This window comes from Chinchilla lanigera, unplaced genomic scaffold, assembly GCF_000276665.1.
Source record: "Chinchilla lanigera isolate Chin_1 unplaced genomic scaffold, ChiLan1.0 scaffold00141, whole genome shotgun sequence".
Lineage (NCBI taxonomy): Eukaryota > Metazoa > Chordata > Mammalia > Rodentia > Chinchillidae > Chinchilla > Chinchilla lanigera.
In genome coordinates this window covers 3,128,972-3,144,139 of record NW_004955542.1, presented here as the reverse complement: position 1 = coordinate 3,144,139, position 15,168 = coordinate 3,128,972, and the positions used below count along the sequence as shown (strand labels likewise).

Sequence of the window (15,168 nt, the reverse complement as noted above, 5' to 3'; positions counted from 1 at the left end):
GTGTCAAAATGTTCTTTCTGGCCCTGCGTGGGTTTTCTTCTAAACGTGGGTCCCACCCACTGCACGGCATCAGACCCAGCCACAGCAGCTGTGGTCCCACAGCAAGTGGCAGCTCGTGTGGAGTGGGTGGGAGGGGGCCAAGCCCCTCAGGCTTCACTTCCTAGAGCACTTCATTCCTCATAAATACTCTGAAGTTCTCAGGAGCATACAGGGCAGACTTCTAAAGGGTAGAAAACTCATCCCAAATCAGGTGCAATTTCAGAATTCTGAGTAAGCTACTGGGGTACCATTTCCAACCTGGCCAGTGACTGTGTTTCTTGGAGAAGAACTGCAGGGGGTGAGGAACCCCGGGTCATGGGTATGAGACCACGACCTCCAGCTGGGAGCCCACATTTCCCCACACACACTGAGCCTAGTCCTCAGCCCAAGGGTGGGGAGAAGCACCGAGCTGGTCGTCCCAGGCCAGTGTCTCCAGGAGCACAGTCCGACTGGCTGCCTCCTGGATGCCCTCGTTTCTGCCCAGACTTCATCTTTTCTGGGCCCCACCTCCTCAGAGTGCTGCCCTTCACCACACCACTCCCATTTTTCTCCTATTACTAAAATGTAGGGGTAAAAAGTGCCTGCAGCACAGGATGGTAACAACTGAAAACTGAAGATCCACCATCACCGCCCCGCATTCCCATGTGTTCTCTGCCCCTGTGTCTGGGCAAGGGTCTTACCTTGGGCACCAACTCTGCCTCCCACCTCCCCTGACCCTCTTTCTGTGTGTCCCAGCCCCTCACCTCCCAGCCCCCAATTTCCTAATTCCTCTCCCTGCTTTTTAAAGAATCCTTAGTCTGTCTTCGGTTGGTATTCTGTAACAAAATACCCAGAACTAAAGAAGAGAAGTTCAGGTGGCTCCCCAGTCCACCAACTGTGATGTCCGTGAGCACCGTCCCAGCCATGCTCAGCGTCCGGTGAGGGCTGTGCTGCTGCATCAGAACATGGCGGAGGGCGTCACACGGACATGGTGACACAGGAAACACGGCAGCCCACGCTGCTGTCCTTCCTTAGAAGCCACCAATACCACCAGGTCCCCACCCTCACGACCTCATCTAATCTTAATGCTCTTCCAAAGGCTCTGCCTTCAAATACCATTAATGTGTGGATTTTGGTGTTAACTTTCCAAAACAATCAGAGCACAACCAGATCCTCCGACACCCCAAACTCTGCTTCTATCCTGTGATTGTATCCAAACGCTCACTGAAATTTTTTATTCGGAAAAGAAGCTGCATGCTTAGGTCTCCAACTCTCAGCGCCCTAAAACACTTGAACAGCTTTGAAATCCATTTTTCCCTTTAAATGATCAAACTACTGGGGAGGGTTTCTTCCACTGAACAGTAGTTCACTGCCTGAAACAGGATGAGGGTTGTTATTATATGTTCAAACTTTAGAATCCTGCTCTTCAAATTTAAGTCAGATGATCTTAGAATCATGTTTCCGTCAGTGTTTCTCCCTGCTGATGAAATTTCACTCCTTTATTCGCCCAAACTATCTCTAGTTATGGCATATTTGTCCCTTCCAACAGAATGCTCCAGGTGACCCAGCTTTCCCTCACTAAAACAAATACCAGAGATAACCAACTTATAAATAAAAAAGGTTTACTTTGGCTCATATTTTTGGAAATTTCAGTCTGTGGTCAGTTGGCCCCGCTGCCTTTGGTGAGAGTTGGGGGTGGGGCTTGCTCACTTTATGGCCAGAAAGCAAAAGAGAAGAGTACGGCAGGGGCAGGGCTCTTAGAACTCCCTCAAGGTCAGCCCCTGCGGCCAGCAGGCCTCCCACTCCTCACCTCTTAAAAGTTTCCTCTGCCCCCCAATAGCAACAAGCTGGGGACAAGCTTCTAGCACATGGGCCTTTGGCGGATGTGTAAGATCCAAACTCTGCATGTTGGCAATCTCTCGGGCAATTTTTGTTTGTTTGTTTCCGGTACCGGGAATGAAACTCATGACCTTGTGCTTGCCAGGAAGGTGCTGTGCCGCTGAGCTAAATCCCCAGCCCCTCTTGGGCAATTTTTGTAATTTTTTTATTTACGTTCTGTACAGAGCATCCCTAAACATAATCATTTCCAGGTGGAGATGTTGATTATGCAGGAATAATCAGTAACAGCTATTGCCATGTTGAAATGTTTAATAATTTTATCTAGACCTTGTGTTTTATAAAGGAGGTCCCTCAGAACAAGGGAACATGTGCCTGAATTGGGGAACTACGGGCCACACAGAAGTCCACTGCCATTCCCACAGGGCTCACAACTTGCTGTGAGCATGGAGCTCCCTGTGGACCCAAGGGTGGGGGACCAGCAACACCCAGGGCGAGCAGAAGGTCAGCTTGCTCTGTCCACAACGGAGCCAGTGGGCGTTGGCAGCCCGGGAGGGGCCACGCTTGCCCCTAGAACTTGAACTTGCTTTAAATGCAGGGAGAAGCCAGCCCAGTTTCAGGAAACAGCGCATCCTTTCTCACGACACGGTTTCTTTTTCTTTTCGATTCAAGTCTAAGGTGCGGAGCACTGGTAGAACATGTGCATACAAAGAAGTGCAATAAAACCAGCTGAGCTCACTTTCCAGCATTTCCATAGTTCTGATAAAAAGAAAATACGTATTCATGGGCAAGGTGTGAAATGGAAACTAGGGACTTTCTGTGCCTCCGCATGAGTTAAATGCCTTATAGATGTATTTAAAACTGGCCTTGCACAATGTAAAGACGAATGGTAAAATTCATACATAACAATTTAAATTTTTAATTTTTCTTTACTCAGGATAATATTAAGTAACTTTTATTACAGGTTGGGGGAAAACAGAAGTCCTTTGTCTCGTTCCTGGGGATTGAACTCAGGGCCTTCCCACTGAACTACATCCCGTCTCCCTTTCACGTTTAATTCGAGACTGGGTCTCGCTAAATCACTAAATAGAGGCACTAGGCTGGAACGTGTAATCCTTCTGCCTCAGCCTCCTGGAGTGTTGCGGGACGACAGGAGTGCGCTACCACGCCTGGCTATTTTATTACCTGTAGTGGCACTTTCTACAGATTTTTTTTAACAAAGGGCCCTGCGTTTTACATGTACTGTGCGTCCCACCGATTACAGAGCCAGCTATGCAGCTGGCAGGAATCAAAGCCTCCTTCCTGGTGAGGGGCGGTAAAACAGGTACGTGAGTAAATTATACACGCTGTAGCCCACCCTGGAGCAGGCTGGAGAGGATATGGGGGCTCGATCCTGCAAGCGCGGAGCCCTCGGATTTTAGGGGTTTGAGCAGAAGAGTAACGAAGATCTGATTTATGTTTCGGACAAAGGTCAGTTTGGCTGCCGTGCGGACAGGTCTGCAAGGGGGAGCAGTCAGCCTGGCCAGCAGCTGCGGGCCTCCCCCGGGGCGTGCGGTGTGAGCGAGAGCCCGGGCGCGGAGGACGGCGCCGGAGATGCGGGCCGGAGGCAGGCGCGGGGGGCTCAGCAGTCAGTTTAGAGCCCCGTCCGCAGGCGCGGCAGGATCCGGGTGGACACGCCAGGGGGCCGCTGGGCGCGCAGGTCCGGAGCCCGGGGCCGCGGAGCAGCTGCTCCCTGCGGGGCGCGGCGCAGGGCCTGCGGGGGAGGGGCGCTCGCCGTAACAGATCCCTCATGCCTCAAACAAACGTCTCACTCTGCCTCCACAGCAAGTTTTAGCACCGAGAACGTATTCTCCTCCCACGTCAGGTGTAAGCGGCACCCTCGTGCGAGCCCCAAACTGAGCCAATCCCGTCCGTCCCCGCTGTGCCTCACGCCGGAAGCCGGCGTGTCCTCCAGAGCAGCGAGAGCGCAGGGCAGAGGAGCAACGCCCCTTCCGGCCCCGGTGACGCCTGCGGACGCGCCAGAGCCGGTGGTGCGCCTGCGCGGCGGCGCTCGCCGGCGAGGCTGGCTTTACGTCATCGCGGGCGCGACGCCCCGAGGAACAGTCTGGAGTGTGGCGGTCGGGAAGGTGCGGCGGTGAGACCGGCCGGGAAGATGCCAGTGGCGGTGATGGCGGAAAGTACCTTCAGTTTTAGGAAGTTGCTGGATCAGTGCGAGAACCAGGAGCTCGAGGTACCCGTTTGCGTCGCGCCGGGAGGAGCTTGGCGGCGCCCCCGGCCCCCGGCAGCTCCGGTTTCTGGGGTAACGGAGCCCGCGGGCTTGGAGCGCCGGTGGAGCGGGAGCTGGAGCTGGGGAGCCGGCCGCCGTGGCCGGCCCCGACCGGAAGGGGTCTCGGCCGGTCGTCCCGAGCTCGCCGGAGGTTTCTGTTGGTTTTATTTGTGAGCCCGGCGTCCCTGTGCGTCTTCACTCCGGCACCTACCGGTGTGCTTCTGCATTCAGCAGGCTTGGCGCGTGCCCCCCGGTGTCCGGGCCGGAGCCGGACGCCCCTTCCCCCGCACGGGACGGGAAAGAACCCTTTTTGGCTCAGAAAACCCTTGTTGGTCTCGTCCTGTTACGAGCTTGGCATTTTGTGTGCAGTAAGATAGCCGGAAAGGTCTGCCAGGCAGCAGTGAACGTTTCTTGGCCACTTAAACAATTACAAGGTTAGTGTAGCGGGAGCAGACAGCGGCGAGAAGCAGCAGCTCGCCAGCAGACACTTCAGCTGTTCCCTAAGTGAGTTCAGACTGCGCAAGGAGAGAGAGATCTTCGCTGTTCAGCCGCGGTGTTTCCCCGTTACTTACGTAGATCTTTAGCAGGTTTGGTAGCGTAGGCAGAATCCTGTTTTAGTAATCTGTTGAGAGTTTGTTTCCTAAAATAGTAAAATTGCATGAGTACAAATCTGAGAACTGGGGAAGGGACTTCAGATATTCTTGTACATGTAGTGAAATTCAGGGGGAAGAGAAATTCACAGCTGAGGACAGATCTAAATTCAGTACTCTGGGTTTTAGCGCTTGGAGTTTCTCTGAGCTGTGGTTATAGCTGAAATACTGTATAAGATGGGCTTGCTTTTTAAATTGTTGTTAATAACGTGCTGTTTCAGTAAAAGAAAAAGTGTCAGTGGGTTTTTCTCTTACTGTTGGCCTCCCAGGCTCCTGGAGGAATCGCCACACCCCCAGTGTATGGTCAGCTTCTAGCGTTATATTTGCTCCACAATGACATGTGAGTACCATTCTACCTAAAGCTCCAAGCAGCGGCTTCTCAGAGTTACACAGAAATCATTGTAATGTGAAGCAGATCGCAAAGCATAGGCTCGATGAGTTGTTTTTTATTGTGATACCTGTTTTATCTACTTCCTGTTAAATGAAAATGCATTACGATGATACTGTTACTTTAAAATATATTTGTTTTACATACGCTTCCTTTAAGAATTTTAGTTTGACATGACAGACTAGAGTATCAGTATTTTTAAATCTGCTTATCATCTCACTTATAATCAGTAGATGAAAAGATGAAAGGAAAAATTGAGAAAGCCATGACAGATTTACTACCAACATGTATGAGATTTCTTGTAAGTTTTTTCCTAGTCATGTTCCCTAGGAAAAGTCAGGAAACAACTGTGTTAAAGGCGTCTCCTACAGGTCTAGGACCTATCAAGGATTTCTGATACAATTTTGTTTTACATTCTTACAAATTCTTTTTGATATCTTTTTAATAGCTACACAGATTTTAATTATGCATGTATCGTAAATTGTTTCATTTTTTGTAATCCCATTATCACATGTTTGTTCCAGTCTCCTAGAAACTATAGTGTTGAAAGTTTTAAGGGCTCTGTACTTCCTGGGAGGAAAGATCTGTCAAAAGGTGGAATCAAAATATATAGTGAATGTTTACATTTACAAATTTATTACAGTAAAAGACATTGCCGTTTATCTCCTTCATTCTTGTCCCTTTCTGCCTAGTTCTGGAAAGCCTTTTTCAGGAGTAGGTTTACCAAGTTTTGTTAAAAATACGATGGCTGCTGCCTGCTGCCATCCAGTGGGAAGGCAGCTTGTAGAAGCACTGTGGCGCCCCTCACCCACCTTGCCGGATCTGGCACCACGCAGCTTCTGCCTCCTCCCGCAAATCAAAGTGACCGTGAAAGAGAAACATTTTGAATTGATTCACGACATCAAGGCAGCAGGGACTGCACAGCTACAGGAGCTCACGGAAGATGACTCCTTACCAGCTTCAAAAAGTGGCAAAAGTGATGGAATCAGTGTGTCTAGTGCAAGGGGGAGGATTTTGACAGCAGAATCAATGACAGTGGGTCTTTGTCTGTCGTATTTTTTAATGTAACCATTCACTGTATCACATCTCATCAGGAAATACTAGAGCTTTCTAAACACATACATTTGTTTTATGTGTCTGAGTAAATTCTGTGGGCAATTCTGTGTAAGTCTGTGTTTAACGTATTATTTCCTTAGTTTGGGATCTGAATCATTACTTTTAAGAATTCAGTAAAAATGGCAGAATGACTTTGATAAATATATTCCATGTCTTTTTATCTGGAAAACTACTTGAATTTTCCCAGAATAAACTCAGATAAAACTAACTTTTATTCTGTATCATTAATTGTATTTCATAGTTTACTTCTACGTGTTTGCATTGGGACCTAGTAATTTTAACTATTCACTGACATTATTTTCTAATTGATTGTTCTTTATATAAATTAGGAATAACGCAAGATATCTTTGGAAAAGGATACCCCCTGCTATAAAATCTGTAAGTATTCTTTCAATACATTTTTTGCTTTAATATAGTAGTAATAGTCACTAACACGGCAGCTCTCGAACATACCTGTTCTCTGTGTTAAAGAAATCGTCATTAAACTAGCATTTACATCTTTAGATTTTTATAACCAGAAGTTTAAATTTCCGTGGGATGGTACAGAAATGGATGCCTACCTCTTCCTGGTCAGATTCCCTGAGACGTGTCTTAGAGGCATGGCTCTACCAGATACCAGCTGAGCCAGTTTAAATGTAGGAGAGGGGAGTTACAGACATTTTCAACTGATTATGCAGTTTCCTACAATGGTGCTGTCTTAGTTACTTTTCTGTCATTGCTGAGACAAAATATCTGACATCCAGAATTAAGGAGGGAAAGGTTTATTCAGCTCACAGTTTGTGGAGGTTTTCAGTCCATACTGGGCTGGCTCCAAGGCAGGGTGGCACATGGCAGAGGACACGAGTTCATGGCATTGGAAGACAGCAAAGCAACAAGAGCAAAAGGGAGGCGCGGCAGCAGGGAGAGCAAGCCTCCTTCCCTCCCTTATATTGTATGCAGGCTGCCTGCCCCAGGGCGGGAGTAGCACTCACACCCGTAACCCCAGCATTGGACCATGGATCAATCACAAACTCTAGAAGCTGCCCCATGACTGCATGAGGCTTTGTGGAGACATCTAGACACAAACCATGACAGGTACTTATTTTGAAACTGGTAATGTTCATAAGATATTCTTTAAGTGAGTATTCACAGCATTAAGATAATTTTGCTAATTAGAATCTTAGATTTTTTCATTTTGAATGGAAGATTAGGTGCAATAAGTTGTGAAAAGTTTCTTTGACAGCAGAGTAAAGTGCGTGTTTAATTTCCAGTGATAACCTCTTCTTTCCTTGATACTGGGTTTAGTGAGGTGAGGGTATTCTTCACCGTACTTGGTTGATGAAGAAGAGTGATAGCCAAGTGCAGTGGCACACAGCTATCATCCCAGCCACTTGGGAGGCCGAGGCACAAGGATCACAAGTTTGAGGCCAGCCAGGGCTACTCAGACCCTCTCTCAAAATAAGGTCTGAGGTTATACTCAGACCTGGGTGCATTCCCCCAGAATGGCCAAAGAAACAAAAACAGAACAAACCATCTACTTAGAGAGGCTATAGCGTATGACATCTTAGATTGCCTGTAGGTTAATCAGTTTGTTTTTTGTCCTAGGTACACATACTGACTATATGTGAGAAAAATAAATGCAGTATCTTTAGAAACAACAGTGACTAAGACAGCCAGCCCCCAGCTTAATTCTGAAATATTTGTAAACTAATTTCTCATGCTTTGTTATTGTAATAAAAATGTGTGTCAGATGTACAGATATTTTATATTACTGCTTGCAGCATGAAAACATTTTGATAATAGATGAAGTAGTTGCATCTCTTAACAGAAATACTGAATTATCCCCTTAACAATACAGCTAACAAGTTTTATTGTATCATATGTGGTATTTTGTTTTGACATGGCGTCATTGGTAAATTGCAGAATGGGTACCTTCAAAGGCAATAATATTTATTGCAGGCAAATTCTGAACTTGGAGGAATTTGGTCAGTAGGACAGAGAATCTGGCAGAGAGATTTCCCTGGGATCTATACGACCATCAACTCCCACCAGTGGTCTGAGACGGTGCAGCCAATCATGGAAGCGCTCAGAGGTAGTGTTCCTGTGTGGTCAAGGCTTCCATTGGGCTAGCCCTGTTTCCTAAGTGCTGAAATGTTAACTAATTCTGTGTGATTTTTAACACATTCCTGCTGGCTTGCACTACTGGAGTTACATGCATGACTGTCCCATGCCACCCAGTGGTCCAGTTAGAAATTTAGAAAATTGAAGGTGACAAAACTAAAGAGAGGCTGGAGAAAGAACTGTTTTCACAGGACACTAGCATAGGCTGGGGCTGTAGCCATTCTCCCCCAGGGCCTGCACCCGCAGACAAGGGCCTGGTGTGAGTGGGGCGCTGGTGAGCGGCGGCTGCCTACAGCAACTGTGGGACCAGGCCAGCTGGAGCGAGGCAGGAGGGGTTGGGAGGGTGAGTGTCCTGACCTTTGCCCCTAGCCACTGACCTCCCAGTGGAGCTCACCCGCCAGGCAAAGGAGCTGCGGTGCTGTAGCCATTGGCGCACGCGCACACACACATACTCACATATACGTACATCACAGCGTAGTAGGCAGAGGTGGCTTGGGCATGGTGGGGCACTGCCCAGCTCTTCCTCCTCCTGCCTCCGGCACTGCCAGCGAGCGTTCTCAGTGATGAAGAGGCACTGAAGTATTTGTGAGCAGCAGAGTCAGCCTTCTGCCAGGGGCTCTGATCCAACTGAGAACTGTTCCAGGTTAGACTGGCACCCGATGTCAGGTACCTGCTGCGTTAGCGCACCTTCTGCCATGGGCTGGGAACGCGTGCCTCCCTGAGATCAGACTACACAGCCTGAGGGTCTCAAAGTGGCCAGTCACTTGTACCCAGTGGTTAAAAGCAGCTTGAGTGCGGAAGCGCTTGCTGTGTTGGGAGCCCTGGGCTTCGTTCTTGCCACCTTTGCCAGCCTGCCTCTGCCTCCCTGTGTGTTCTGTTTTTCAGTCCTAACACTTTCTGCTTCTCTGTGGCCCTTCTGGATTTCTCAGGCCTTCACTTTCTATTCTGTTCTGCACTCTAGAAACCCAACCAGCATATTTGAACTAAAGTAAGTGTGTTTACTATCGCAGGCTTGCCAGCCAAGCGTAGCTTATGATGGGCACTTCTGTCCTTCTTCAGCGCCTCTCCTTGGACTGTAGCCTTGCAGGATGTCTGTGGGATGCTTTAGGGTCTGTATAGCTAGGTTGGAAGGAAGAGCAGACAGTCATGGCTCGCTGAGACCTGGAGGGTACCAGGCTTAGCAGGAAGTGAGGCGAGTGTAAGTGTCTGTGGTTATGGAATATTAGAAAACAAAGCTAAAGACCAGGTTCATGCACCATTTTGGTGGTTCAGTACCATCAGCGAGGTTGTCCTCTGCACACGCCTCACCAGAGACGTATGCCACAGGTGCAGAAAGATGGCTCGTCACATTCTGAGTGTAAACGGTGATGCCATGAATTTAGAGCAGGCAGAGCTGGTCATGGATTTGGTGCTATGGGGAGTTGATAAGCAGACCCAGGAATGTTAGTAAAGACGAGAGGTGGCAAGTGTGGAACCGTGTAAACCACAAGCCCTGAGTGCGAAGGGGTGAGACTGCATGTGTAACCTTGCCTATTGCTATGGAAAGTAAATCCAGGATATTTCCAAAGCTCGTTAGCAGCCGGGTGGAGAAGCCTTACATTCCAGAAGTGCACCACACCGGAAGAAGGCTGGCAGGCTCCAGGGGAGCTCTCATCTGTCTCATCCCTGAACTTACTTCATGTAGCTATGTAAGCTCCCAAACGCCTTTTCTAGGGAAGAGTTTTTGTGGCTGGTGGCTGGCAGCCTCTTTCTGGAATTGACCATTCGGGGTTGGAATTTTGGATTTTGAGCCTGAAAGAAGGTGAGAGTTTGATGCAGGCTTGGGAAGTTAGGAAGGGTGCTCTGGTTTTGAGTTTGTTCTGCAGCTCCTAGGTGTGATCCTGCAGTGGATACCTTTCTGAGGAGAAGTAGGCTTTCTAATCCATCCATCCCTGTGTTTGCAAGTGAAAGACAAAACTGAAAGAAAAGCTATATCCCAAATGCATCAGTATGTTTATATCATTGAACTTTCTGTTGCTGGGACAAAATACTTGATATGTGCAACTTAAAGGAGGAAATATTTATTTTGGCTGACAGTTTGAAAGGGTTTAGTCCATGGGTAGCTGGCTCCAAGGCAGAAACATGGTGGAAGGGCCTCATGGCTGCCCACCTCATGGCAGCCAGGACATAGACCACAGAAGAGGCAGAGTAAAGGCCAGGGCCCAGGTTGAGGCAGTCCCCAAGGTCACACCCCTGTGACCATCCAGCGACACCCAGAAGTGTGCTTTACTGACCTCCCAGGTATCTCTCAAGCCAGTCAGGTTGACAGTCAAGATTAACCAGCACCATATTTAAATTAAATTTTCTTAGGGTTGGAGTCTTGCATATATTAATTGCTTCCTGTCCTTGTAACCTTGGTTGCTCTCTGATCTCGGGAAATGTGTACGTGTATTTCTCTTTTGTTAGCAATATTTGAGCCTCTGAATATGCTGGGCGTGTACATGTCTGCTGTAAGCACAGATGTCTTTGAGCTGATCCAGTCTCATGAAGGAGTGTAGTATAACTGTGTTCTTAACGTGCCTGCTGTGTTGTTCCACAAAAGATGCGACAAGGCGACGCGCCTTCGCCCTGGTCTCTCAAGCGTACACCTCCATCATCGCCGATGACTTTGCGGCCTTTGTTGGACTTCCTGTAGAAGAGGCTGTGAAAGGTACTTCCGACTTACTTTTTACTCACAAGGAATCAAAAGACAGGTGCACATGACAGGTCACAGTGCCTTCTCTGGAGCGCTCCTAACTGGATGTTCAGGAATTGAGGTTGGGTTTGCTTTTCGGGAAGGTGACATGCAGCATTGCATGGCATCCCCAGGGGTTTTAGACAGCAGCAGGCACCTCCTGACCCAGCACGTGAGTGGTTCTGCAGCAGGCAGATACATGATGTCTGCTCCGCTGGTTGGCAGAGTACGCCTTCATCGGCCTCGCCACTCACGTTCACAGGCCTTACTTCACCTTCCTGGGTAAGGCGCGCACGTCCCTGTTCAGCCCCATTTTTCCTCACACCCCAGGGGTCTGTGCCGCCCCGCCCCCGTCTAGAGTATCACTTACCGGTTGCATTGTGCTGGGATGACCCACATTTTGATTCTCAAACTAAAATATGAGCTCTACCATGCCCCATGGCCTGTTCGTCAACCTCTAGGTCCTCACAATTTTAGACCCATAAGAGAACAGGGTGATTGAAGTTTTCTTTTGGTGGGCTGTAGGGGATGGAACCGAAGGCCTGGTGCCTGCCAAGGGTTTGCTCTGCCACTGAGCTGCAACCCCAGCCCTGAAATTCTTGTATGAACAAGAATCATACAAGAATCGTACTGTTACTCTGACATTTGCTTTGCCTCTTCTCTTAAGGTCGGTCCTCACTCTGTTTCTCACGTATACCCCAGAGCCCGTGTTCTTAGCAGACCAGCGTGAGTCCTGGTCACACGGCTGATCCTCCACGCTAGCCATGTGACCTGGGAAACACCACTGGAATTCCCAAAACTTGATTTTTCCACAACAGTTAAATGAAAAGTGTATGCTCCACTTCATAGGGTTGTGATGATTACATGAAAGGATCTCCATAAAAATACCCATCATCTTTGTTAGTGCTCATGTAATTATTAAAGGTGTCATACACATTTTCCTTATGTCTGGTTTAATAAACTGATTTGTTTAATGCTTTGTGGAAAACTTACCCCTGTTAGTGAGCCTGACAGAGTGCAGTAAAGCTTTGATACTATGTTCAGGAGTATTTCAAAAATGAGCTTACGTGTTTTCTATCACATATTCAAATGCTGTCCATGTTCTTTTCTAGTAGAAATTTCCATGACAGGTTGAACTAAACCTGTCGTGTCTCCTGGGTAAGTAATTTTGTGGACAGATGGTGGAGCGCATTTGTTTACCTGATTTCCTCACTGTTCCCTGAAATCCACATTTCTAGGTATCTTAGAACAAGGATGGCAAGCGGACTCCACCACGAGAATGGTTCTACCCAGAAAGCCAGGTAGGGGGCGCTGTGTATCCATTTCTGTAGCACCAACTGCTTCAGGTTTTCAGGCCTTGCTTTTGAATAATTTGTTACTATACTAACACAGTGGAAGTGACTCACATTTTAAATACGCAGAATGTGGACACTTAGGGCAGAAATGCAAGACTCCAGTATGTTTGTGTTTCATGGTCCTTATTCTCAGTTTTTGCTAAGTGTTAATTGATCATTTTATTTATGGAGCCATTTCTTCTTAAGATCTAAACTATTGGCCTTTAAAGATTAAAGACTCAGCTATCCCTTGTCCATGAGTCATGCAGACACTTCCTGTGACTCACTTTCACAGGATTAACTGCTCTTGCCGTCGTTGAAGGCCTTAAGCCTGGGACTTGTCCCTGTTTCGATTCAAATTCCTAGCCCCTCTGTGTTTTGGGTTTTGAGGGGATTTTGTTGTTATTGTGGTTGTTGGAGATGTCTCACTCTGTAGGTCAGGGTACCCTAGAACTCAGAATCCTCCTGTCCCAGCCTCCTGGGGGCTGGGATCATAAGCACGTGACTGAGCCCCTGTCTTGCTCACATAAGTGAGCCACTCCTTGCTGCTTGCCGTTTCCTGTGCCTCCTGCTTGCCGTGCATTGCCTTCCTGTCGGGTCTTCAGTGCCCCCAGTGACCATGCATACGGTGCCCACGCCCACAAACCCTTGTGTATCTGTCCAGTGTGCACCACCTCCCCTGAGTGCTGCTGCTGTGCTCGGCCCTGTGGGGGTGCACGAGGTAGCAGGATGCGCCCCGGCCACGCTACTGCCGAGAGAAGACTGCTGATGACGCAGGAGATACGAGAATAAACGGCTGGAAAGGGCTGTCACAGTGAAAACACTGTGTTCTGTGAAAGGTCTTGCAAAGGCAGATGTAAATTATGCTTTTCTTTTAGTTGCAGGGGCCCTGGATGTTTCCTTTAACAGAATTAATCCCTTATCAGGTATATATTTTCATTTTTTAAATGTCCCATTGTTCTAATTTCCTTTCTGTAATGTGTATGTGAGAAGTTTATAGTAATATGTCCAGTTACAAGACTGGAACTGTGGGCTGCCCCGTAGCTCACCTGAGGGCAGCACCCTCCAGCACCTGCGTGCCATCTCGTGGGCCCCGCCAGAGCTTGACCCCTTCTGAGAGCAGGCTGCATCCCGAGGCTGGCGTGGTAACTGCACACTAGAGTGTGGCTCCTGAGGGTGCGTTCTTGGGGGGTTCTCGCTGAGTGCAGCCATCTCCGAGAGGGAGCCAACACGGGGGCCACTCGAGTTCTGCGGGTTAAATGTCCCACGGGTAGGGGCTTTTCCAAGATTGTCTCCTAAAAGAGACTTTCCTGCTCAGTGTGTTTTGAACTTTCTTGTAGGGTACTTCCACGACGGTGTCAGGTGGGTTTTATGTGCAGTTAGGGAAAACCATGCTCCTAAAAGTGGAGTTCGTTTGTTTCAGAAATTCCCGAGAGACGTGAAATTGTCTTAAATTCAGGTAGATCTGAGATATGACCTTGTTCAAATTAAAGGCGTTAATTTGAGGTGGGTGGCAGGACCAAAGCTTTGCGTGGTGGAGTCTAACTTGAAGTTCGCTGTCTAACCCACAGAGCCTGCCCCAGTTCCGCCGATCCCCAATGAGCAGCAGTTAGCTAGGCTGACCGATTATGTGGCTTTCCTTGAAAACTGACTGATCGTCGACTTCAAGACCACCTCCAGAATCCTCTACACTGACAAATAGAGAAATGTAAAATTTTTATTTTCAACTTACTGGATGGATGAAGCACCTCAGCATTCCTTACGGAATATGTGATAAAATGCATATATAATATAAAGTATATTATATATATTTTGTCCTTAAGCATTATGCCGAATAGTTGAGGCAGTTCTCATTTTGTAATAGGTAACAATTTGGCACTGTCAGTATCATGCCGGTAGTTTACATTCCCTAGTGAATTAGGCATAAGCCCTCCTGCCCCAGTGCGCTGCGTTCCCATGCGTGCCCGAGTGGGCAGTGGTGGTGCTGCCTCTGGGGCTGGCCGAGGACTGTCCCAGGGAAGGACTTGAATTGCATGAGTGTGATCCACCCTTGGGAGAATAGGCTTTCTTTTATCCCTGCCTCCCCAGAATCGCTAAGGTAGAATACTGAAACGTAGCTGAGGAACAAATGGACATTTCCGGAGTGAACCAGTTTGTTACAGTCTTTCCCAATAGTATGAGTATATCCATTGCTAGCAGAGGAGGGCTTGCTGTGACAGTGCCACTTAGGGTGTTCATGAGAAGTATTAAGTTCTAACGTCTGTTTTCAGAGGAAGGGGCAGGTTAAGTGTGGAGCGCATGGTGTGGGGAAAGGAGCTGTTAAGAGGAGTGATGCACTTGCACAGCTCTGCTGCAGCCTGTTGGTTGCCTGTTTGTTTAAAGTTCTGCCCTTGGAAGAAATGCCGAACAAGTCTTTATTCTTTGTGTGACAGCCCCTGAATGTTTGAAGTTACTGTATTTTTAGATTAAGATACCCCTTAGATCATTTATTCTGCATTTGTTCAATAAATATTTAATTGAATTTTTGAACTGTCATCTGAGGTGGTTTCTAGGTATTTTGCTGTCTTGGTGTTTCTGTGGATACCTTCTAGTTTGTCTTGCCTCTCAGAATAAGAATTTCTTAATCAGGTAGAAATGATCTCTATCAGTCTGGGCAGTGATACATAATTTATGTTTTCATTCATTTTACTAATGAAGTTTATTTCATTCATTTTTTAAACATATATGGAAATACCTTTTCAGTTTCA

At 47.7% G+C, this 15,168-nt stretch overlaps 1 protein-coding gene across 1 annotated transcript; it reads left to right on the top strand.

Annotated features, from left to right (window-relative positions):
- Window positions 1-3,907: 3,907 nt before the first annotated feature.
- Cops8 (COP9 signalosome subunit 8) lies at window positions 3,908-14,956 on the top strand. Its single transcript, XM_005411238.2, has 8 exons — window positions 3,908-4,084; window positions 5,040-5,110; window positions 6,604-6,652; window positions 8,213-8,345; window positions 10,956-11,063; window positions 12,326-12,388; window positions 13,300-13,347; window positions 13,993-14,956. The coding sequence occupies exons 1-8, from the start codon at window positions 4,007-4,009 to the stop codon at window positions 14,070-14,072; spliced, it is 630 nt and encodes a 209-aa protein (XP_005411295.1). The 5' UTR covers window positions 3,908-4,006; the 3' UTR covers window positions 14,073-14,956.
- Window positions 14,957-15,168: the final 212 nt, after the last annotated feature.

Excerpts from the sequence above, each read along its gene's own strand:
- Cops8 (XM_005411238.2), top strand. The coding sequence starts at position 4,007 with ATGCCAGTGGCGGTGATGGCGGAAAGTACCTTCAGTTTTAGGAAGTTG. Across the intron at positions 5,111-6,603 it reads TATTTGCTCCACAATGACAT|GAATAACGCAAGATATCTTT; the intron begins GTGAGTACCATT and ends TATATAAATTAG. Across the intron at positions 13,348-13,992 it reads CAGAATTAATCCCTTATCAG|AGCCTGCCCCAGTTCCGCCG; the intron begins GTATATATTTTC and ends TCTAACCCACAG.